The 23,483-nt window shown below is 44.4% G+C and overlaps 1 protein-coding gene across 20 annotated transcripts in view; it reads right to left on the bottom strand.

Moving 5' to 3' along the window:
• The window catches only part of PARP6 (poly(ADP-ribose) polymerase family member 6), a 31,612-nt gene extending 8,729 nt beyond the window's left edge, over positions 1–22,883 (bottom strand). For 2 of the 20 annotated variants that reach the window (XR_010151779.1, XM_016927125.4), the window contains exons 1-19: positions 22,589–22,772; positions 21,109–21,373; positions 17,568–17,764; positions 16,837–16,914; positions 15,989–16,083; positions 15,505–15,565; positions 15,173–15,263; positions 14,647–14,713; positions 11,646–11,795; positions 10,566–10,776; positions 9,696–9,749; positions 8,142–8,237; positions 7,454–7,546; positions 6,571–6,696; positions 4,564–4,629; positions 3,545–3,612; positions 1,312–1,360; positions 950–1,059; positions 131–203 (exon numbers count right to left, since the gene is read on the bottom strand). Coding sequence is in view for 12 of the 20 variants with exons in the window: in XM_016927125.4 (XP_016782614.1) it covers positions 131–203; positions 950–1,059; positions 1,312–1,360; positions 3,545–3,612; positions 4,564–4,629; positions 6,571–6,696; positions 7,454–7,546; positions 8,142–8,237; positions 9,696–9,749; positions 10,566–10,776; positions 11,646–11,795; positions 14,647–14,713; positions 15,173–15,263; positions 15,505–15,565; positions 15,989–16,083; positions 16,837–16,914; positions 17,568–17,570 (1,491 nt within the window). In the remaining 8 variants the exon portion in view is untranslated. Of the gene's footprint in view, positions 1–130; positions 204–949; positions 1,063–1,311; positions 1,361–3,544; positions 3,613–4,563; positions 4,630–6,570; positions 6,697–7,453; positions 7,547–8,141; positions 8,238–9,695; positions 9,750–10,565; positions 10,777–11,645; positions 11,796–14,646; positions 14,714–15,172; positions 15,264–15,504; positions 15,566–15,988; positions 16,084–16,836; positions 16,915–17,567; positions 17,765–21,108; positions 22,166–22,366 lie in introns of those variants that run through there. The other 18 variants (XR_010151776.1, XM_016927123.3, XR_010151780.1 and 15 more) reach the window with 17 other exon arrangements.
• Between the last annotated feature and the right edge of the window lie 600 nt (positions 22,884–23,483).

Genomic DNA, 23,483 nt, shown 5'->3' on the forward strand with positions numbered 1-23,483 from the left:
AGGGAACTCCACAAGACAGGTTAGGCTTGAGGACACTGAGGCAAAAACAGCTTACTCTAGAGCAGCCTTCCACAAAACTGAGTAGGGAAGGGAGCGGTTAGAAATAAAGGAGAAAGGGGCACAGCCTCACCTGCAGTTTGGTGTAGGATGCATTGACCAGCCCATTGCGCAGGATCGAATGCCAGTTCTCAATGTGGGACCCACTGTAAGGCAGGGTAGAATACATGTCTCCTTATGAGGTTCCCAGGAACACTCCCAAGACTGCCATTCCCACCCATTCTCACCCACACAGGACATGAAGATGGACAGGTACACCTAGTGATGGACATGCACATGGATACGGTCACAGGCATGCAAGATGTGTGTGTGTGGTTAAACTCTACGTCTCTATTTCCAGTCCCATCCTCTCTTCGGTGCTTCAGCTACTCCCATCCTAAATCCTCAACTGCTGGTTCAGTATTTTTATTTGCCCATTATCCTGACATTTCAAATTCAATAAATTCATCTGAAAATCAACAAATTTATCACTGACCCCAAATATGGCTTCCAGTTCTGACTTCATGTTCTATTTTAAGAAAAGGGTACTACCACTCCCTATAAGTTCTCTTTAATACCTCTCTTTCTCTTTCCCTCCTCTCAAAATTAGGCATAAATTGTGGATTTTTCCATCAAAGTAGCTTTCAGATCTGTTCTCTCCAATCTATTTCTTCAGCCACATCTTTTCACATGTAAATGTCATTTTTTCTCAACTACACCATAAATAGTTTGAGAATAAAGACCACATTATATGTACCTTTTTGTCCTCTATAGCACCTACCACAATAGCATTTAGTAAGTATCTGCTGACTGGTTGATGGACACATGTAACACAAACTCATATCTCAAGGGCATCCTTCTTGCTCATCCCGCCCCCTCACCACCCCCACTGCCCAGCCCCCAGCCTCCTCACTGGAAGGCAAAGGTGCTGCCATAGAGCTTCTTGGCGGTCCGGAACCGAGCCTCCTTGGCAGGAGGGCTGCTCAGCAGGAGGAACTGGTGTGAGGTGTGCATGAACTTCAGCTGCTGCCCAGGGTGGGGGTGGAATCAGGAAAACAGAGCAGAAATCGAGATCAGGGAGGGAAGGGTTGGGGATAGGGAAAAAAATCAGGCTTGCATTAACCCCACACAAGGGAAGTATGCTAAGGCCCAAAGACTAAGTTGATGGACAGAGCAATGTAGGCAGATCTAGGACCAATATGGTTAGCTGGCTTCCAGCCCCTCCCTGCCCCTCACCAGAAATTTAAAGCATTTAGAGGGAGAATGGTCACTTACCCTGCTGAGAGGTAGTTTGACAATGTGTGACCTGTTGCTAGAGATGATCCTGGGAAGAAACAGAAAAAAATAAAAAGGATAGAATAATTATGTATTTAAGCTATCCTTCCTGAACTAGCCAGTCTTCCTCTGCCTTTGGGAGAATAAACAAGGATTCCTGGGCTGTCCAAATTGTGTGAAATGTCAAGGTCACTATCTGGATATTCCTGTGGGTGATAGTGCTTATGAATAAAAAGGTAAAAAGGAAGGTAGTGACCAGACACAAGCTAATTATTGGGGAGTTAAACAATGGATGAAAAAAAAAGGGGTGGGAGGAGTGCTGCTACAAGTAGGGAGTAAAAAGGGTAGAACAAAAGGAAGAGCACAGAGGTCACCTACAAAAAAAGAAAAGAAAAAACAGAAAGAGGTCTGAATTAGAATGGTGACAACTTATACCTGGGATTTAGACTCAGATTCAGACCTGGGCTCAGAAGCCATCCTTCCTTAGCTTAAGAGAAAACATGAAAGCTCTCAGGAATGGGGAGAAACGGAGAGAAAGTTACTGTCTAGGCTGGAAAAAGAAACAGAAGAAACTAGAATGAACTTCCTTAGGAGTCAAGGACAGACTAAGCTCTATACAGGCTGAACACAGAAGATAGAAGAGAACAGACATAAAACACTGAGGGCTCAGCAAGAGAGCACTATCTCCCATGTGGATACAGTTTGCTGTTGTCTTTGTTTTTTGTGCCTCATCTATGTACCTGTGATGCCACCTCAGATGGTCTATGCCTGGTTATTCCTCAGGCTAAGAGGGAGAAAGCTGTTGCACTGAGGAAGTACTGAAGGCTGACTAGGAAGAGGGAGGCAAACTAGAAAGGGAAAGCTATGTCAGGAAAACAATAGAAATTGAGATCAGGAATGGATGGCAGCAGGGACAGTCAAAATCTTGGCTAGGAGAAGAGCACAGCAATAGTGTCTCAAGGCTCTGGACATTCTATATCATCAAGGAGGCCCAGAGACAGGGCAAGGGGATAGCAGGAGGAGACAGACGTCTCTGGATGCAAAGAAAACTTAGTTGAAATTAACAGTGTTACTTTCTACATGCAAAGGACACAAAAACCTATTGGTGGTGACTATAGTTAGTAACAATGTGTAATATTCTTCAAAATCACTGTGGTAATAGATTTTAAGTGTTCTCGCCACAAAAAATACATATGCGAGATAATGCATATGCTTATTAGCTCTACTGAACCATTCTGCAATGTACACATATTTCAAAACATCATGTTGTACACAATACATGTAATTTTTTTTTTTTTTTTGAGACGGAGTTTCGCTCTTGTTGCCCAGGCTGGAGTGTAATGGAGCAATCTCAGCTCACGGCAACCTCCGCCTCCCGGGTTCAAGCGATTCTCCTGCCTCAGCCTCCCGAGTAGCTGGGACTACAGGCATGGGCTACCATGCCCAGCTGATTTTGTATTTTTAGTAGAAATGGGGTTCTCCATGTTGGTCAGGCTGGTCTCGAACTCCCAACCTCAGGTGATCCGCCCGCCTCGGCCTCCCAAAGTATCGGGATCACAGGTGTGAGCCACCGCGCCCGGCCCTATAATTTCTATCTGTCAATTTAAAAAATAAATTAACAAACCAAAAAAGAAAACAAACAACAAAACCTATTGCGAAACATGGAACACCTAAAGAGAACTTGAAAAATCATGTTAGCTGCACATCGTGGCTCACAGCTGTAATCCCAGCACTTTGGGAAGCCAATCAGGAGGATCACTTGAGCCCAAGAGTTCAAGACTGGCTTGGGCAACATAGGGAGACTCCATCTCTATTAAAAAAAAAAAATTAGCTGGGTGTGGTGGCACATGCCTGTGGTCCCAGCTACTGGGGAGGCTGAGGTGGATCACTTGAGCACTGAAGGGCAAGGCTACAGTGAACCATGATCGCACCACTGCACTCTAGCCAGGGCAACAGAGTGAGACCCTATCTCAAAAAAAAAAAAAAGAAACAATTAAAATAAGATTAAAAATAATTTTTTTGAAAGAAAAATCATGTCAGAATTTGTGGGGGTTTTGTAGGATGTGTTATTTTCAAGGCAAGGTATGTCAACAAACTCCAAGAAAAAGCACCCATTACTGCCTATAACCTTGGGAAGGATGTTGAAACCACCACTAAAAGAAGGTACAGGTTCCATGTCCAATAACTCCCTCCCTCCCCATAACCCAAGAAGGATGAGCCATTCTATCCATACCACTGCAGGAGAGGATGGGCCAGGGGATCCAACTTGTCCATCTGTTTCTTGATTTCCAAATATGAGCCCTGTAAGACAATGGCCATAACGTTATCTCCCTGGAGAGGTGGGAGCCTACCTGCTTTCTGCTTTTCACAGAGTGACTATTAGGGTCCAGGGCAAGGTAGGCACCAAAGGCCACACAGAGGAAAAAGGAGATAGGGTTCCCACCCTCAAGGAGCCCTAGTCAGGCTGGGAAGACTCGTAAATAAATATGAAAATGACTGAAGATGCTTACAAAACAACATGCAGGTGGGTCTCCCTCATTTTATGCAATTCCTACAGCCCTAAAAAGTTGATTATAAATCAAAAAATAAATAAAATCAATGTCCCAAGAAGATTAGGCTAAGGAATCCTGTGGTAAATCTTTAAATAAAGCAAAGCGTCCTCCTGACAAGTAAATCATTCCTCCTAGGTGTATCTTATGTGTAAATCTCAACTGTGATATACAGGATTTGCTGAGAAGAGGCCCACCTGTAAATGAGTACAAATGAATGTCTATTCATGCAGAGATTGCAGACGAGGGGTGGGGAAGTCTGGTGAGGGACAGCCTTGAGTCAAAGGATGGTCACCGCTCCATGTGGCTGCCCCACCCCTAGAAGGATAGAAGATGTAGGCCCCTGTGTCTAGTTCCTTACCTTCAAGCCCCCCTCCTCCTCACCCTCCCAACCCTGGGCAGAGGTCTTTCCTTCACTTCTTAACTCCCTAAGAATTATGGCAAAACATTAAATATGAACAACTTGTAAAGGAATTAACAGCAAAGGTAAAGATTGAGACACAAAGACTAAAGAGAATAAAGAGGAGTAACAGAGCTAACAAAACAGAGAACAGGAATTGGGAAGGTTAAAGAGGAAAGACTAAAAAAAAAAATACAGTGAGTAGCATCTCTAAATCTTCATCCCACTCCCATAAATTACAAACAGAATAGGACACTTGAACTGGGCAGGCAGAGGAGAGGGGACAGAGAGAAGGCAGAATACCTGGGTCATCTCCCGAATAGACATCACACTATCCAGAGCTTTCTGAAGCCGCTCATAATTCTTCTTCTGTGGAGAATCAATGGGAAGAGAAGAACCAAATAAAGAAAAGTAGAGGAAAGTAAGATGTGATGAAAAGGGGCTAGATGTACCAAAAAAGTCTAGGCCCTAGGAAACAATAGTATGTCATGGAAAGAGCATTAATGTCAGACAGTTCTAGGGGCACATGCTAGTTCTCTTTTACCAGCTGGGAGTAACAGGGTAAGTTATTTGGCCTCTTAGAACCTTTAGCATCCCTTTATGCAAGTGAAGATAACTCCTATCACCCCCATAGAGATGTTCTGAGGATTAAATATCATATATAAAGAACTCTGTATAGTAATGACAGTAATAGTGAGGTACTATGCTGGGTACTTGTGATGGTTAATTTTGTGTGTCAACTTGACTGGGCCATGAGGTACCCATTCATCTGGTCAACCATTATTTCTGGGTGTGTTTGTGAGGGTGTTTCTGGTTGAGATTAACATTTCAATCAGCAGACTGAGTAAAGCAAATTGTCCTCCCTAATGTGGAAGGGCCTTATCCAATCAATCGATGACCTGAATAGAACAAAAAGGCTGACTCCTCTGCCCCACCCTGCCATGAGTTTGTAGAGTTTGTAGGTATTCCTCCTGCCTGATTGCTTGAGTTGGATTATCAGTCTTTTCCAGTCTTTGGATTTGAACTAAAAAAAAAAATTGGCTCTTCTTGGATGTTAAGCGTTCAGGCTTTCAGACTAGAACTTACACCATTGGCTCTGATTTTTTGGTTTTGTTTGTTTTTTTGAGGCAGAGTCTCGCTCTGTCACCCAGCCTGGAGTGCAGTGGTGCGATCCCGGCTCACTGCAACCTCTGCCTCCTGGGTTCAAGCGATTCTCATGCCTCAGCCTCCCAAGCAGCTGAGATTACAGGCGCCCACCAACATGCCTGGCTAATTTTTTGTATTTTCAGTAGAGACAGGGTTTCACCATGTTGGCCAGGCTGGTCTTTAACTCCTCACTCCAGTCAAGTGATCCACCCGCCTTGGCCTCCCGAAGTGCTAGGATTACAGGCAGAAGCCACTGCGCCCAGCCCACTCTCTGATTTTTCAAGCCTTGGGACTGGGACTACCACTGTACCACTGGCTCTCCTGGGTCTGCAGCCTGCTAACTGTAGATGTTGGGACTTCTCAGCCTCCATAATCATGTGAGGCAATTCCTTATAATAAACCTCTTTCTCCTTCTCTCTCCATATATATCTCCTATTGGCTCTGTTTCTCTGGAAAACCCTAAAACAGTACTTTACATATATTACTTCTCTTTTCTTTTTTTTTTTTTTTTTTTGAGACAGAGTCTCGCTCTGTCGACCAGGCTGGAGTGCAGTAGTACAATCTCGGCTCACTGCAAGCTCTGCCTCCCAAGTTCACGCCATTCTCCTGCCTCAGCCTCCCGAGTAGCTGGGACTACAGGCGCCCACCACCACACCCGGCTAATTTTTTGTATTTTTTAGTAGAGACAGGGTTTCACCATGTTAGCCAGGATGGTCTCGATCTCCTGACCTTGTGATCCACCTGCCTCAGCCTCCCAAAGTGCTGGGATTACAGGCGTGAGCCACCGCGCCCAGCCTACTTCTCATTTGTATAATGATCTGCAAAATAAATATTATCCCTTTTTACAAGATAAGGAGATTGAAGTTTAGAAAGGTTAAGTGACTTGCCTAATACCCTTCAAATGGGGAGTAGCAGAATCTCAAATGGAATCCAGGTCTGTCTGGCTCCAAAAGCCCTTTTTCCCTATCATAATGTAACTAATATTAATTCTTCTCCCCTTTCTATGTCAAACTTGGCTATTTATTTACTGAAACAGCTAAATCACAGAGTTTAAGAATTCTGTCCCTTATTCCAAGCCCTGTATATACCAGAATGTCAGCCCATAGTCTGCCACTATCTTTTACCATTTCTGTTCCTTAGCCCTGACTTTCTCAAGTAACATACCTTAGGGTTAAAGGCCAGAGTCTTGGGATCAGTGGGGTCCACCACAGAGGGATAAGGCTCAAAGATGATGCTCTTTCTAGGGGACTCTAAAGCTGCCCTACACATGGCCACCAGCAGATCCACCACCTTAGGGGAAAGGAAAAAAAACAGGGCAGAAGCTAAATGATTTCCCAGTACTGGGAGTCAGAGTATCCAGTATTTCTCTCTGATGTTCTTTTAAAAAGCAAATATGTTTAAGGCTTTCAAAATAGAAAATACAAGCTCATAAAAATTCAAGTAATACCAAAGTAATTAAAGATAAAAAACCATCTTCCTGCCCTTAAACTAATCTCAATTCTCACAGCTAAGTACTAGTGAGTTTGATGTATATCCTTCCAGATAATTTTCCTACGGAAATATTTTCTTTTCTTTCTCTCTCATTCTTTTTTAAAGAGACAGGGGCTCACTCTGTTACCCAGGCTGGAGTGCAGTGGCGTGATCATGGCCCACTGCAGCCTCGACCTCCTGAGCTCAAGCCATCCTCCCATCTCAGCCTCCCAAAGTACTGGGATTACAGGTGTGAGCCACTGTGCTCGGCCCTTTATTTTCTTACATGGACAATTTTACTACATATGCTGTTGTATTTGCTTTTTTATATGACTATGTTAAAATTTTGTCTATAAATAATACCTATATAGTACATCTGCTCTAACGATATCCCATAATTTCTTTAACTGGAGCCCCTACAGATGGGGTTGTATCCATTTTTTATTTTACAAACAATACTACAGTGGTTATCTTATATACAAAAGCATTTTTGGAAGTTAAATTCCAAGAATGAAATTGCTGGGTTCCTCTGTCTTTCTTGATCCCAATTCCCCAGCCACGTTTCCCTCCCCCATACCTCTGCTCCAGTGGCCACCTCCTCTGCAGCTCCAGACATGACGCCCAGTGTGTAGAAGGAGAAAACGCATAGTTCACGAGTACAGACAGCTGGCTGAAAGGATATATTAAACAGATGGTGGTGGGATGGGGTGTGCAATAAGGTGTAGGCAGAGAGGGACAGTCCTAACCTCAGTCAACTCTAAAACAGGGTAGGAATTTGAGGCCCTCTATATCAGGAGAAAACTACCAATAAAGTCTTAATTAAAATGCCTTACTGATAAGTTTGGGAGTTAACACTGTCTCCCCTATGAAGCCTTCCCTGATCTTCCTATGAAGTCAGATGTTCTCTCACCTGATTTTTAACAATGCTAATATCTCTTCTATAAACTTACCATACATTGTGATTTGTCTGTCTCCCATCTGGACTTAGAGTCCTTGAGGACAGCATCATATCCAATCATCTTGGTCAATATCTGATCCCCATTTTTAAATGTCAGGTGGACTCTATCCTAAATAAATATTCTCATATCCTCATCTCTCTAAACAGTACTGCTGAGACTTGTTTTCTGAGAAAAATCAACAATTTCTAGAGTATCAGGGTTACAGACAGAATTTTACCTTGACCACAGACCAAGGAAGAAGGAAATAAAGGAGAGGAGTGAAGGGGACCTGGTTAAGGAAGAGGGTCATAGAGTACGGTCCTATACCTTCAGCATAGATCCATTTTGGAAGACATGCTGCTCATCACACACCACACAGTACTCATTCAATGTTGGAATCCTCTGTTCTGCATACTTCATGATCTGAGAAAACAACAGATTCTAAGTCTTTTGGAAGTACTGGCACACACAGATATGGGAAATAATTTCAGCTTTTTTTTCCAGCTACCCTCCATCCTCCCAGCCCCGTGCCTAAGGTAGGATATATTCTTAGGCTGTGTACTTAAACTGATGGCCTGACTGCAGAGCTAAGACTGTATGGTATAGTAAAAATAAGAACATGATGTTTGATTGAGAAGACCTGGGTTAACATTGTACTTCTAATACTTAATGGCATATATAACTTTAAGCAAGTCAGTTAACCTGAGCCTTGGTTTCTTTGTTTATATAGCAGAGCATTATTCACCTCATAGGGGTATTGCAAGAAATCAGACGATGTCCATGAAGGCATTTTAAAAATATAAAATGGATGCTAATCAAACTATTAAAAGTACTTGTAATTATAGGCTGTCCCTCTGGGATAGGAGAGCATTCAATCAATTAGATGGCAGAAGGTCCTGAGAAGCCATTTCAACTACCTAGAACAATTAGCCAGACCACTGGTCAAAACTACAGACAATTCTGTGCTAGGAAGATAGGAAAATCCAGAGCTAATGCAGCAATATCCTACAGCATTTTTTTTTTTTTTAATGACACCCTGTCTTAACATAGCTTTTGTGCATCAATCAAGTTGTTCCCCTTTCACATGATTTTAGGCTGGTAATGGGACATGCAAGAGACTTTATTCATTTAATGCAGATTTACTGAATGCCCATTATGTACCCAGCTCTGTGAAAGGTCTTCTTGATTATGAAATAAAATTAAAGGTTGTTTTCTCAGAAGCTGAACTTCAATAGGAGAGATGTGGCATGTTTATAAATTAATAACAATTCAAGGCAGCCCATAGTATGTGACACACAGGTGCCATATGAAACAAAAACAAATCGTAACAGTTCAGTGAGGGGAGACATCACATCTAGTTAATGCATTGGAGTAATGGCAATTTTATGGAAAAGGTGCCATCTGACTCTTGATAGCAAGAGGAGGATAGGAAGAATTACATGAACAAAGGTTAACAGAGATGCTAAAGTGAAAGCATGCCCAGGGAATAAAGAGATTTTAAAAAGCAAATGACCAGTAGTAGCTGAGCAGTGAAAGGGGGTCTGTGAAGAATACTAAAGATCATTTGAGCAAGGGCTATTGGGAATCATTAAGGAAATTAGTGTCAATCTCATTCTCATCTCATGTCATATGAGTCTCGACACTCATACACTTAAAATTGGCGGTGCCTCATTGGCACTTGATCATAAGTGGTAAGTATTGTCTTTCTAGTAATGCTGTCAGTTTCTTGAAGATGGGAACAATGCCTTCTTTCCTTCTACCATTAGTTCTGGAAGCAAAGCAATTCAGGAAGTATTTGATTGAGGAGCTGGGAGGTGTTAGGAGACCAAATGGGTCAGACAACAGGGAAGGGCTTTGGAGTGACAATTTTGACTTGATTACCTGAACGAGGAATCCATACTCCAGAGTGGGAATGTTCTTGCAGTGACCACTGACCTGGTGAGAGTAAAAAGACAGACCCCGTGAACCTCCTATGAAGCTGGGGCCTAGACAGACCTGACTCTTGCCTATCACCTAGGACTCTCCTAAAGCAGCTAAACCCTAGCTCAGAATCCCGAAGCTAGAAAGGAGACTTTTAGACATTTTTGCCAAAGGTTCTGGAAAGGGGCTCACCTGTCCTTAACCTTCCTTCAAAGTAGATGGAATAGGTTAGTACAGCAGCTACAGTTAACTACAGTCCTACTCACAAACTAATAAAATCATACATGACTTCTCCTTGAGATTCCCATCTCCAGACTCTGTGCTTCATGGCCTATCAAAGAAGCTCGCTAGACAATTTAGACATAAGTTTTCTACTGTTAAAAAATGTTTTCCAGCTGGGAGTGGTGGCTCGTGCTTGTAATCCCAGCACTTTGGGAGGTGAAGGAAGGTGGATCACTTGACCTTAGGAGTTCAAGACTACCCTGGCCAACATGGCAAAAGCCTGTCTCTACAAAAATATGAAAAATTAGCCAGTCGTGGCATGTGCCTATAGTCCCAGCTACTTGACAGGCTGAGGTAGGAGGATCATGAGCCTGGGAGGCAGCAACTGCAGTGAGCAGAGATCGCCACTGCCCTCCAGCCTGGATGACAGAGTGAGACCCTGTCTCAAAAACAAAGAAGTGTTCCATTCTACTCACTCATGGTACATACCTAGGTTTGATTTATGATGCCTAGACAACCATATCCCCACCCCATTTTGAGAAACTACACTCCCACATTTCCACTCCCACCCTCCTGATAGCCAAGTCAAACCCTCCCCAGCCCATGTACCAAAGGAGAGGTCCGTGCTGGGGGAGGGAGGCCCACGTGCTGAGGGCACAGGAGACCTGCCTGGGGGCTGGGAGGGTAGCCAAACACTTCCACTTTGGGGTTCTTCATGGTACAGGAGATGGAACGGTTCATGAGGCGCCCAACCCGAAGCTCTGGTACACCTAGTTTGCCTTTCAGCATGGAGTCCTGTATAATAGGGAAACTGGGAGACCTGCAGAGAGAGAGCAAAGAGAAGTGATAAAACTGGGGATTTCATAGGATCCCTGGAGGGGACTGGAGATAAGTGAGCCCTAAGCCAAAAGTTCTAAACCAAAGAAAGACAAACTCATATCTGAGGAAAGTTGCATTGTATCTTAAACACTATTAAAACAAGTAGATCACACATCTGAATTAAAATTTTTATGTCATCATCTGTGGGTTCTTCACATTGGGACACTGAGGGTGGGCAGAGGCAGAGGATAGGTTATTATGTTTCTAAGCCAAGTATGGAATAATCCCTTGGAAAGGCTGCCTGTTTTTCTGAGAGAGAGAAAAAAAAATAGAGAGAGAGATTGTTAAACACTGCGCTAGGCAAGAAGTAGTTGCATCCCAAAGGGCGTAATATTGACTATCTGACTGTCAACAATGATTCCTGGGAAGCTATAAATCTGGGTTTGTGTCTGCCTTTGGGAATATCAGAAGACACCACAGGGGGAAAATGTAGACCTGGGGTCAAAGAATGGAGCAATATTTATTTCCAGAACCTAGCAAGGAATTACTGCCTGTTCTCTGACACTTTCTTCTTAGGATGGGGAAACGGATCAGGACAAAAGAACAGAAAGATGGAAGATTCAGCATACATTTCTCCAAATACGTACCACGAGCTAGGTATTCTGTTTTACATAAAGGATTAGGTATTAACCTTGGATAAGGAGTAGAAAGGTAAGGACACATAGGGAACAGGACCATGTGAGTGGTGTCAGTAGTTAAAGAGACAGAATTCAGGGAAGAGAGGGGATAGAAACGTTTATGTAATCAAGAAGGTGGGGGTGGGGGCTATCACAAGGTGTTTACAGATGATCAGCTTTAGGGAGCACTTACTTGGGGATGGGTGAAAAGATGCTGAGGCCAGCTCGGAACTTCTTGATGGTACCACTTGCCTTGAACCAACTGTGCCTCTTCTCCTGCTGGGTCTTCAAGAAATCGTTGCTCAGATGTTTCCATTGTTGGGATGTAAACATACCCAGGATCCTGAGGGATCAAAAAGAATGAGCTTAGGCAAGATGAGGCAGGGTCAAGAAATAAGGACTAAAGAGAGACAAATAATCTAAAATTCAGACCCAGGGACTGCAAAGCTAGTTGTGGTAGGGGAATGTGTATCTGAAGACCCCTTAAAATGACCTTAGTAAATAAAAAACTCACCATCCCAGAGCACCCCTTCACCCTAGAGGGTACCTAGCCTAATGGCCAGAAAAATTCAGAGATGCGTTGCCTTTAGAGTGAGATTTCAAAGGTGAGCCTTCAAAGGCTGCAAACTTTGAAATCTATTGCCAAGAATGACTATACTGTTGACAGGGAAACAGAAGTGGTAGGATGGAGGTGAGTACCACTTTGTTCCTTGTGAGTCATGAAGAAAGGGAGTAGGGACATAAGGGGTACTGACATTGTTAGGAGAAAAATTATATTCTCAAATTTATGGTTTCCAATTTGAGCTGCGCCCTTAGCTAGATTTGTCAATCCTTTCACTTGTCCTTGATCAGTTCTCTCTAGCATTACTCTAAGGTATTGTTCTAAATCCTTATTACCTTCTTTAAGTTACTAACTTCATCTACAACCAATAACCTCTCTTCCTTCTTAAGCCATCAGGTATCAGTTCCCTTAATTTTCCAACCCTACTATAAAATCTACTTACATTTCCACCCTACCTTGATCCCTCCATTCTCTGGAGGTAAGGTGACCCTTCTACCTAAGATCAATCCTTCGATTGCCTTTTTAGGGACCATGATGTGTCAATCATTCCCCTTTCCTGTCAGTTCCTTTCCCAAAGTCAACAAAAAATGTCAACTTTCTGCACCTTAGTCTAGTTAACCTCTCCCTGTTGCCTTCCCATCCCCATACAAATTTCTCAACCCATACTCATTGTTTCTATGTTGTTGCCAACCACTCACCTCTCAACTTTCTGTATTCTGGTTCCTACCTTCACCACTATAATTGTTCTCATCCTGATGCTAAATCCGATGGAAACTCCCAGGTTCTTCTCTTATCTTCTCTGGCATCTGGCCCTCCTTGCAGAACCTGCCCTCCTTTGTCTTCTATGCCACCATTCTCTTCCTATTCTACTCTGACCTACCTGCAGTGTTTCTTCTTCCTCTGCCTACCCTGCTGGTTTCTTCGGGATTTCGTCTGAGTGTTTAAGGGTATTTTGTCCTTGATCCTATCTTCTTTTCCCACTATCATGCCCTCCTTTGGCAATCTCATATTCACTGACTGTAACTTCTTCCCACACACATTGATGTGTATCTTCAACCCTAACCTCTCCTTTAAGTAGCAAATTGACATATACTCTGGTAAGGAGCAAATTGACATTTCGGATAAGCATCTCTACCTGCATATCTGAAAGTTACCTTTAAATAACATGTCAAAAATGGAACTAATTACCTATCATCATCCTACAAACCTGCTCCCCTCTCATATCCCTATTTACATTGGTGGTATCACAATTTACCCAGACATCTAGGCTGGAAACCTAAATGTATTTTCCACTACTCTTTGGCCCTTATGGCTATATTCAATATATCTAAATCAGTCTTCAAGTCTTATTGATTTTATACCTCACAAATCTTTCTAATCTGTCTCTCATCTCCATTCTCACCTATAATCACACTTTAGCTCTGGCCTTTAGCATCTCTTGTCTTGACTTTTACAAAAGCACCCTACTACACTAGTTCTGGTCTCTTGTCTCATCCCCTCCTACCCATTTTGTATAATGCTACCAGAATGGTTTTTAAAAATAAATCTGACCACGTCATTTCTTTCCCTAAACCCTTCAATGTTCACACTGCCTAAAGGATAAAAGTCCAAGATCCTCTCTAACTTGAACCCTTCCCTATTCTCTGGCTTTGGCTCCTACACCCCCAGCTTGTATTTTACCAGCAATATTTAACTACCTGAAGCTCCCTACACACATACTGCTTTATGTGACTAAGCCCCTGCAAATGTTATTCACCCTCAGAATCTGTCTACATGGACAACTCTTATCCATCCTTGAAAATTACTAATCATTGGCTGGGTGCGGTGGCTCACACCTGTAATCTCAGCACTTTGGGAGGCTGAGGCAGGTGGATCACTTGAGGCCAGGAGTTTGGGACCAACCTGGCCAACATGGAGAAACCCCCATCTCTACTAAAAATACAAAAATTAGCCGGGCATGGTGGTGGGTGACTAATCCCAGCTACTTAGGAGGCTGAGGCACAGGAATCACTTGAACTCAGGAGGCAGAAGTTGCAGTGAGCCAAGATCATGCCACTGCACTCCAGCCTGGGTGAGAGCAAGACTCTGTCTCCAAAAAAAAAAAAAAAAAAAAGGAAATTATTAATCATCACCCTTTTTCAACAGACTGAGTCACTCTTCAGTGTCCTTTCTAAACCTTACATATTCACCTGTATTAGAATATGTATCCAGTGGACTCTATTTGAAACTTCACTGAGAGTGGAAAATATGCTTCATTTCTTTGCATACCAAATACCTAGCTTAATGCTCAACACATTCAATAAACTAGAGTTCCTAGAGACTTACTCTGAAGAAACCACTAGAGAAATATGAATAGCATGACTCTGATTTCAGGGTAGTAAAAATGCTAAGTAGTGATGAGCCTCTTTTATCTCTAGAAAGTCTCAGCTTCTGACACCCAAGAACCACATACTCTCTCTCCACAAGCTTAAATCTGGCTCCCTAAATTTATTTTAGCTTTTCCTGGGCATATTTCAGAAAGACATTTTTGGAAGGAGGCATTCCATCCAAGGCTCTGCCTGTCCATCCATATATTTCCACCTCTCTCTCCTTCCTTCACATGTCCATGACCAGAAAAGACCAAAGTTCTTACTTTTTCAACTGAAGACCCAGCCCAAATCCTTCCTTATTTGATGGCTGGAAAACCTCAATGGATGGTTCTGCAAAGAGAAGAGAAGGCTACTAGTAAGTACATATCTCTTGTCTTCCTGGAGTCCAAAGCTCAGTGGAATAGCTTCCATACATTCTAAAGATCATAGCTGCTGGGTACTCTAAACAGTAACGGTGGAAGAAAAAAAACATCTGAGGGAGAGGGCAGATTCTAGAAGCTGTCATATGAATCTGAAATATCCTCAGGAGGATGTTGAGAAAAGGAGGAGAAAGAAATTTTATCTTGGAACCAGAGAAAACAATGTCATTAGGCAAGAAGGCCTTTAGGGAATGGTTATTAGGTGATAGGGGATGAAGATACCAATTACAGGGGACTAAAAAGCCCCTACCAATAGCCTGCAGATTGAGCCCAAGGACCTTGTTCCTAATTTTTTTCTACCTCAGTTAACTTAGGGCTTTGGATTAGACCACACTCAGACCACCCACTTGCTCAAAGTCACTGCCTTTACCTGGTCCATCTAGGTACTGGGAGAGAGAAAATCGCAGCCTCAACACAATAGGTTCTGTCCGGAGGACCTTCCAGGCTGTAGAGACTTCCTCCTAAAAGAAGAAGGGAAATAGTTTCCAGTTTAGCAACATAGACGAATGGACCTGAAATTTCCCCTATATGACACACACATGCACATGACAGTACACACCACTGTCTGCTGATGGTCTAGGAAAGACAGAGATGAAGAATATGTGCTCCAAATACAGCACTCGGGAACAAGACTCCTGGCCTACATGACAAATTCCACAAGTCCAGCTAGACATGTTGTTGGTAGGTACTAGCCCCACTTACATCGAGGAAGCTGATGTTGATGTGGAGGTCAATGTCCACGTCATCGATAGTTCCATATTCTCTATAGAGATACAGGTGACAACAGGTGAGACTCATTAAGGGAAAAAGAAGGGAATAGAAACTGAGTTGGAAAGACAACTGAGCCTGGGGACAGGGGAAAGGGAAGAGTGGACGACAGTTTTGTACCTAGGGTCTTAGCTACAGCCTTACACCACTTACCTGATCAGGATCTACTTCCAGGCCAAAAGCATTTCTTACCTGAAAGGTGAAACTACTGGCCCAGAGGGGTCTAGGATAAGAGGGAATTCCTAAGAAAAGTGGCCTTACTCTCTACTCTCAGCCAAGATCATTTATTCTGAGCATTTTCTATCATTAAGTTCATAATTTATCCCACTATCATACCATAAAAAGAAAAACCTCTAGCCTTTTAACAACTCAGAAAGAAGTGACTTGCTCCCCTGCCACCCCTGAAGTAGAGTCCCACCTGATGGATACAGAGTTCTCACTGTAGATCTCCTTCACGGCTTCAATGTCTGCATCAAGCTGTGGGTGTCGATACAGGTCAGCTGCACAGCTCCCCTGAGATAGCAGCAAAAATGGTGGTGGAGAGAGGTGGAAAAAGACGAGGGAAAGAGAGAGATAATAAAAAGAATATGAAAAGACACCAGGAACAGGAGAAATCAGACAGCAGTATAGGGGAAGTAAAAGCCACTTATGTGAAGGGGTTCTCAGTGGTGACCCTAGCAAGGGATTTCATTAACAGAGGTCTCCATCTCATCATGACTTTAAAAAGGTTCAGCAGACCAAATGTAGGCTTTTGCTTGGAGTTCACTTCCTTAAATCTCCAGCTTTTCTCTCAGACCTTGACCAGGATACCTTCTATGACAACTCAGAACAGGCTGAAGAGTTACAGGTTTCCTAAGATTGGTTCTAAGTGAAGAGCATTCTGAGAGTCTGGGTACTTCTGCTCAGGACTGTGCCCTGGGTAGTGATGGCATTAAGCAATCGCTGGCAGAGTAATCTTTTAAGATGTGACCCTAATGAATGAAACTACCCCCACTGGCTAGTGTTATAAAAGTCAGAAAATAATTATGTCTAATTAAGATATGGGTAGTCTCCACATACAGAGGATGTAGTTTACTCTGGAACAGGTATGACTCCAAAGAAAGAGCAAGGGCACGGGATCAGCTCTGACAAGACCATGCTCAGACCACATCAACATTATAACCTCATCTCATCTGTGCTCCAGAACCTCTTTCACTCCTGATGTATCCAAAAAGCAGCACATATCTAGACCATCCAACACGGGGGTCTTGGGAGATGTAACCTCACCTGAACGCCATAGAGAAATTCCTCTGATTCATTATCTCCCTCCGAGTCGTCATCATTCCAGAACTGGCCTTTGATGTCCTAGTGGTGAGAAATAAGGATATCATGCTTTGTTAGGTCCCTATTATCCCATGGAAAGGCGTGGGATGATATGATGAGGAACAGATTCCCACAAAGATTGGGAAAAGATAGAATAACTGAAGCCCTGATCCCTTTACACCTTTCACGTCACCCTTTGTGAGAGTCTCAGTCTCTTCCTGATATGATCATATCCACAGACTAGCTCTTAGTGGGACAGAGGAAAACATCTAGGGAATTTTGGCCTTCTGAAGTCTCAGTATGATGACTGAGAGGCTCTGGTAGCCAGTAGGAAAGAAATGCAAATGACTTCAATGTCAAGGTTGACTCCTAAGCATATCTGGGTTCCAGTACAAGCTGGCCTCTTCCAGGATCATTACCTAAGACAGTTCCCAAGCACACCTAAGCTCTCTTGTCTCATTATTTTCTTTCTATCCTTTAAAGTACTTAACTCTCCTCTCCCTCCCCAAGAAAACCCACTACACAAACACACCAAGTAATACTGTTTCTGTGCCCCTTCCCTTTCCTTTAACTTCAAATAGCCACTCTATCTTCCAAAAGGGTAGAAGGGAAAATACCAAGAAAGGGTGAGATCTGCACTTTGTCTCCTCTACCCTTTGAACAATCAGTTGGAGAGGTGGGCAGTCAGTTCTCACCATTGGGTCAGTGGGTCACACACACTCTCAGGTCAGTGCTAGGCAGCACCCCTCCATACCACTAGCCGAACCAAGGCCAACGAGATGGGCATTTAGGAGACCACAAAGGGAGACAAGGTAGGGCACGATGTCAGGGACAACTGGTGATCTGTTGGGGATGGCAGGCTCTGCTGTTGCGGTGGTAACAAGTCACTGTCCTGTGGAAAGTAGATAATAATGGGTTTCATCACCACTTAATATCTGGGTGGTGTATATATACAGGCACACGTATTTATCAATACACTTTTTTTTTTGAGACAGAGTTTCGCTCTTGTTGCCCAGGCTGGAGTGCAATGGCGCGATCTTGGCTCACTGCAACCTCCGCCTCCTGGGTTCAAGTAATTCTCATGCCTCAGCCTCCCAAGTAGCTGGAATTACAGGTGCCTGCTGCCACGCCCAGCTAATTTTAATATTTTCAGTAGAGATGGGGTTTCACCACGTTGGCCAGGCTGGTCTCGAACTCCCGACTTCAGGTGACCTACCGGCCTCGGCCTCCCAAATTGCTGGGAATACAGGCGTGAGCCATTGCACCTGGCTATTAATACACTTTTATTATACATACAGATACTTGCATATAAAAAGACATGCTTGCGTGCATATATATGCACACTTGCACATGCAGTTCTTTATAGATAATGAAACACAAAAGCACTATATGCAAGATACTGCTGTTCTACTTAAACTGGAGAGCTGGGATTAGAGCAAGATCCTGCTCTAGCTCATAATGTTACAACTCCTCAAGCCAAAAGTGATGGTGGCAGGACAAGATGCTTATGTTTACTCTGTCAGTTAATTCTTCAGAGTACCAACTCACACCAGAGTTAAGATTCAGAATCGGATTATTTCTGGACTCTTTATTCTTAGTTATTTCTCCATATTAGCCAGTATCTCTCTTTAAACATCAGTATTACTAGCTATTATACGGCAACAATAGCTAACTTAAAAAGTCCTCAATGGCCAGATCACCTGAGGTCAGGAGTTCAAGACCAGCCTGACCAATGGGGTGAAACCCCGTCTCTACCAAAAATACAAACTTAGCTGGGTGTGGTGGCGCGCGCTTACGATCCCAGCTACTCAGGGGGCTGAGGCAGGAGAATCGCTTGAATCCGGGAGGCGGAGATTGCAGTGAGCCGAGATCACGCCATTGCACTCCAGCCTGGGCAGTAAGAGCAAAAACTCCATCTCAAAATAAAAAGTCCTCAACAACACTGAACATCTTTTGGCAGTTATGGTCTCAGTTGTCATTGCCAAAATAATGCCCTAAAGTCATCTTGGAACCTGCTTCCCAAAGAAAAATGCAATAATTATCCCAAAAATTGCTTAGAAAAACTTTGACTTAACCCAGAGCCCTTTCATACACAATTCCCTGCTCGCTTCTAATCCCACAGACTCCTAATCCTATACCAGCAACTTTTAGCTCCATTAAAACCTCCACATATAGCAGAAAAACAAAACAAAACAAAAAGCTCATCTGTGAAATTATGAAGGCTTTAATGGCTGAAGATGGCAAATCTACCCTAAAAGCAGGCTAAAAAAGCTTTCTGTTGCTCTCTAGACCAGCAAGTCACTGGCTTTGCACACATCGCAGCTGAAGCTACTCCAACCTCAAACAGAGGTGTTCTTGGTCTCTAACACAGTTCTTCTTCTTTTTTTGTTTTCTGACAGAGTTTCGCTGTGTCGCCCAGGCTGGAGTGCAATGGTGCGATCTCGGCTCACTGCAACCTCTGCCTCCCGGGTTCAAGCAATTCTCCTGTCTCAGCCTCCCACGTAGCTGGGATTATAGGCGCCCGCCACCATGCCCAGCTAATTTTTGTATTTTTAGTAGAGACGGGGTTTCACCAGGTTGGCCAGGCTGGTCTCGAACTCCTGACCTCAGGTGATCCACCCGCCTCGGCCTCCCAAAGTGTTGGGATTACAGGTGTGAGCCACTGTGCCTTGCAGGTCTCTAATACAGTTCTACTGAATGTCAGGTTTCCAGATTAGTGATTCTCTGACTGGGGTTGGTGGACCTACAGCATCAGTATCATCTAGGAACTTGTTAGAAATGCAAATTCTCAGACTCCTCCTAAGACCTACTGAATTAGAAACTCCAGAAATGGCCAGGCACTGAGGCTCATGCCTGTAATCCTAGCACTTTGTGAGGCCCAGGTGGGCAGGACACCTGAGGTCAGGAGTTCGAGACCAGCATGGCCAACATGGTGAAACTCCTTCTCTACTAAAATAAAAACATTAGCCAGGCATGGTGGTGCACGCCTGTAATCCCAGCTACTCGGGAGGCTGAGGCAGGAGAATCACTTGACCTAGGGAGGCAGAGGTTGCAGTGAGCCAAGACTGCGCCATTGCACTCCAGCCTGGGGGGCAACAGCAAAACTCTGTCTCAAAAAAAAAAAAAAAAAAAGAAAAAAGAAAAAAAGAAATTCCAGAAATTGGACCCAGTAATCTGTGTTTTAACACACGCTCCAAGTTGTTCTGATGCATAAAATTTGAGAACCACTGTTCTAGTTCTAGATCCTTGTGTGTTCTAAGGACCTGTGGTTCATTCCTTAGATACCAACTTAAGTCTGGTAACTAAGCCAGGATGGGGACAAAAGACACCATGCCAGAGCAGAGCCAGCATAGGAGTCTTCCAGCTGATAGTGTTGCCTGATCCTTCAGAAACAACATGCAAAAGGAAAGTATAACTAAAGTTCTTAGAGATGGAATGACCCGATTACTGAGATTTGTTTAAAATACTACCCTGGCACACACATAAAAAAAGGAGGGAGGATAACAGATGAAATAAATACAGCAAATAGCAAAATGTTGATTACTGGTGAAGCTATGTGACGTACATGATGGTTTTCTGGTAATCCCTACCTCCCTACTTTTGTGTAAAGTTGAAAAGTTTCAAAATAAAAAGTTTAAAAAAAAAATCAGAAGCTACTCTAATGGGCTCTCCTCAAAGTCAAGTCTAAATGTTAACAGGAAGATTAACCAACACTCCACAATTGCCTCATTACTGTTCTTCAAACTCATCAAGCATATTCCAACTATAGGGCCTTCATCTTCCCACCATATTCCTAAGCATATTCCCGCCATAGAGCCTTTGTCCCTGCTGTTCCCCTTTCTTGGAATGCTTTCCACCCAGATATCCACATGGCTTGTTCCTTCACTCTTCCAGATCTCTGCTCAAAGGCCACCTTGACCATCCTATTTATTAAAACAGAAACAACTCAACACCCACACACTAGCACTCTCTATCCCCCTTCCCAGCTTTATTTTTTTCCACTTACCATGTTCTAACATATAAAATGTTTATCAGAATGTAACCTCTGGTGGCAGAGGCTTTGACTGCTTTCAGTCTACATTCTTAGTCCCTTAACACATTTCTTGAATGAGTGAATAAATGAATGAACCCTCTGCTGGATACTTAAGTCAAATGGGAGATATATACAATAACCTGCATGTTTCTACACATAGACAAAAATCACACAAAAAATGATTTTAAAAAGCAAAACTTCACCTTCAAGAGCAGCTGAGATCCAGAATGTGAAGATCTTGGGGTGAGGTTCGTGAGATTTGAAAATAAACAGTCAAGTGCTGATCTGGATGATCACAGAGGAATAAAGAGGGAGGCACTAAATGTCCAGCCTGGGTTGCCCTGGGGTGAGGGGTAGGATGACGGCAGCGTTAGGCCAGAAGTGCCAACTTTTCACGGTCTTTGTTGCTGCAGAAGTCAAGAAAAATTTAGCCTCTTTCCAAGGGCTGTTGCTGCTTGGTTTCTGTTGCTATCACAAGGAGAAAAAGGTATTTCAGAGGGAGTTTTTCTTGTTCAAGCAAGAGACAGTTCAGAGATTACCGGCTTTTTCAAACCAGGCTGCTTTAGTGAAAGGGACTTGCTCCCTCTACTCTCAATGCCCTTTCCTCTGGAGAGATGGAAAGTGGATTTAAAAGGTGAAGAGTTGGAAAAGGAAGGTGGTGGGTTATGGAATTCACAGGATCACAAACACTTTTTAAAAAATTAGCCGGAAACGTGGCCTAATTCAAAGCTTTCATGTTACACACAGAATACTTAGACCTACAGAGGTCGACCAATTTGCTTAAGGTTAGGAGTACAGAAGGACTGGGATGTAAAGACATTGGACAGGTCCTAATTACATCTAATCTTCATGTGATGTGGTTATAATTAATTGAGTTGTTAATGAAGTAAGCAAGAAAGACCTATCTGATTTATCTAAATGAGGTAAAGAATGGGCCCTTTCAAAAGAAGTTGGGCCAAAAATAGACTATATGATGAGTGTCCAGAGAAGGTGTTAAAACTCAGCGGCTAATATAGAACGCTTTATGAGTTTCCACGAGAATAAGTCAAATGTAAATGAGCCTCAAGTCTGGATCACAAAAGTCTTTCCCTAGGTCCATGGGCGCTTCTCTGGGTGTGACAACTTCACGTCTAGTCAAAGCAGCTTCAGAGCTCAATGTTTAAATTGTGGGTTGGGCTCCCGGCTTTGTGGTCCTGGAAGAGGTTACTCCACTCCATCCCGTGTGCTCCCTTCTCAGGAGTAGGCCACTAAACAAAGACTACTAGGAAGAATCACTGAGGGGCGACTCCCGCAGGTTAGCGCTATCTCGGGCACCCCGCAGGGAGAGAGGACACGGCTGCCCCGCGAAAACACTCTCTGGCACCCGTGCTTCCAGGACAGGCCCTGAGGCCTCTCCCGGGGAAGCAGTTACACCTGTTCTCCGGGGCTCCCCTGAAGACCCCAAAAACACCCAACACCTGCCTCCCCAGGAAAGACGCTCTGGGCCCGATCTATGCCGCCCGGCCGCCGGGCCTGAGTGAAGCCTGTCCAGCCTAGGAGGGGCCCTCAGAACCTCCCGGTCCAAGCCTCTCACTTCGTCCACCCCTGCGGAGACGGGGCGAGCCCCGCACCCTTCCCGTGGCCCGGCCGCACCGCCCTGTGCCCGTGGTGGCGGCCACACAGGCCAGCCTGGCGAGTACTCACGGCGACCCCGGGCCGCGCGCGGCCGCAGCCGACGGAACGAGCGGCCCGGGACGCCCCGCGGGGGCGGAGCGGCAGGCCAAGGGGCGGGGGCCGGGCCTGGCGGGCGAGGTCGCGCACCCCACGCCTCGTCGTTCCGTCACGGGCGCGCTCAGCCACTCTGCGCACGCTCGCGCGGTGACACGATGGCACGTGGCCCGCTCCTGACCAACAGCCTGACGGCCTGCTCCTGGGCGCGCCTCAGCAGCCGACGCCAGCCCTGAGACGCCTGCGCGGCGGTCGCTAGTCGAGAAAGGGTGCGGAGTCGGGGGTGGCGCCTGCGCCGTGGGTAGGGGAGGCAGTGGAGAAGGAAGAGGGACTCTGGGGGAGTGCGGGGAGCCTTCCAAAGGAGAATACTTGCATTTAGCGCCCCGAGTGGTTGGGAGGAACAAGCAGGGAGGGCAACCCAGGTTGCCTGTAGGCCGGGAGGGAGTCCCCTCGCCGGAGGTTGGGGCCGGCAGGTAGAGACTGAGGGAAGTCCTGAGGCCTTGCTGACTGCAGGATTCTCTGGTTCGACAATGGAAGTCGAACACCTCGGGCTTTTAAAAATTCTGGCATTTAACTCATTTGTTCCCCGGTAGCTGCAGCGTGATGGAGAGCACCCTGGCCTTCTAGTCAATCTGGGTCTGAAGCTTGGGTTCGGCACTTATTGATGGTGCAGCCTTAAGCGATGACTTTCACTTTGGGAATCTGATTTCTCCTCTTTGAGGTGGAGACAGTAATATGTGTTTCACGGAGCCGTTGTGGTGAGGATGAACTGAGATAGTGTTAGGTTGAACCGTAGGAAAGTGCTATTTTTGCAGTTTATGAACAGTCAGATACCTTCAATTTCATACGATTCCAACTAATCCATGTAAAG

Source organism: Pan troglodytes, chromosome 16, assembly GCF_028858775.2.
Source record: "Pan troglodytes isolate AG18354 chromosome 16, NHGRI_mPanTro3-v2.0_pri, whole genome shotgun sequence".
Taxonomy (NCBI): domain Eukaryota; kingdom Metazoa; phylum Chordata; class Mammalia; order Primates; family Hominidae; genus Pan; species Pan troglodytes.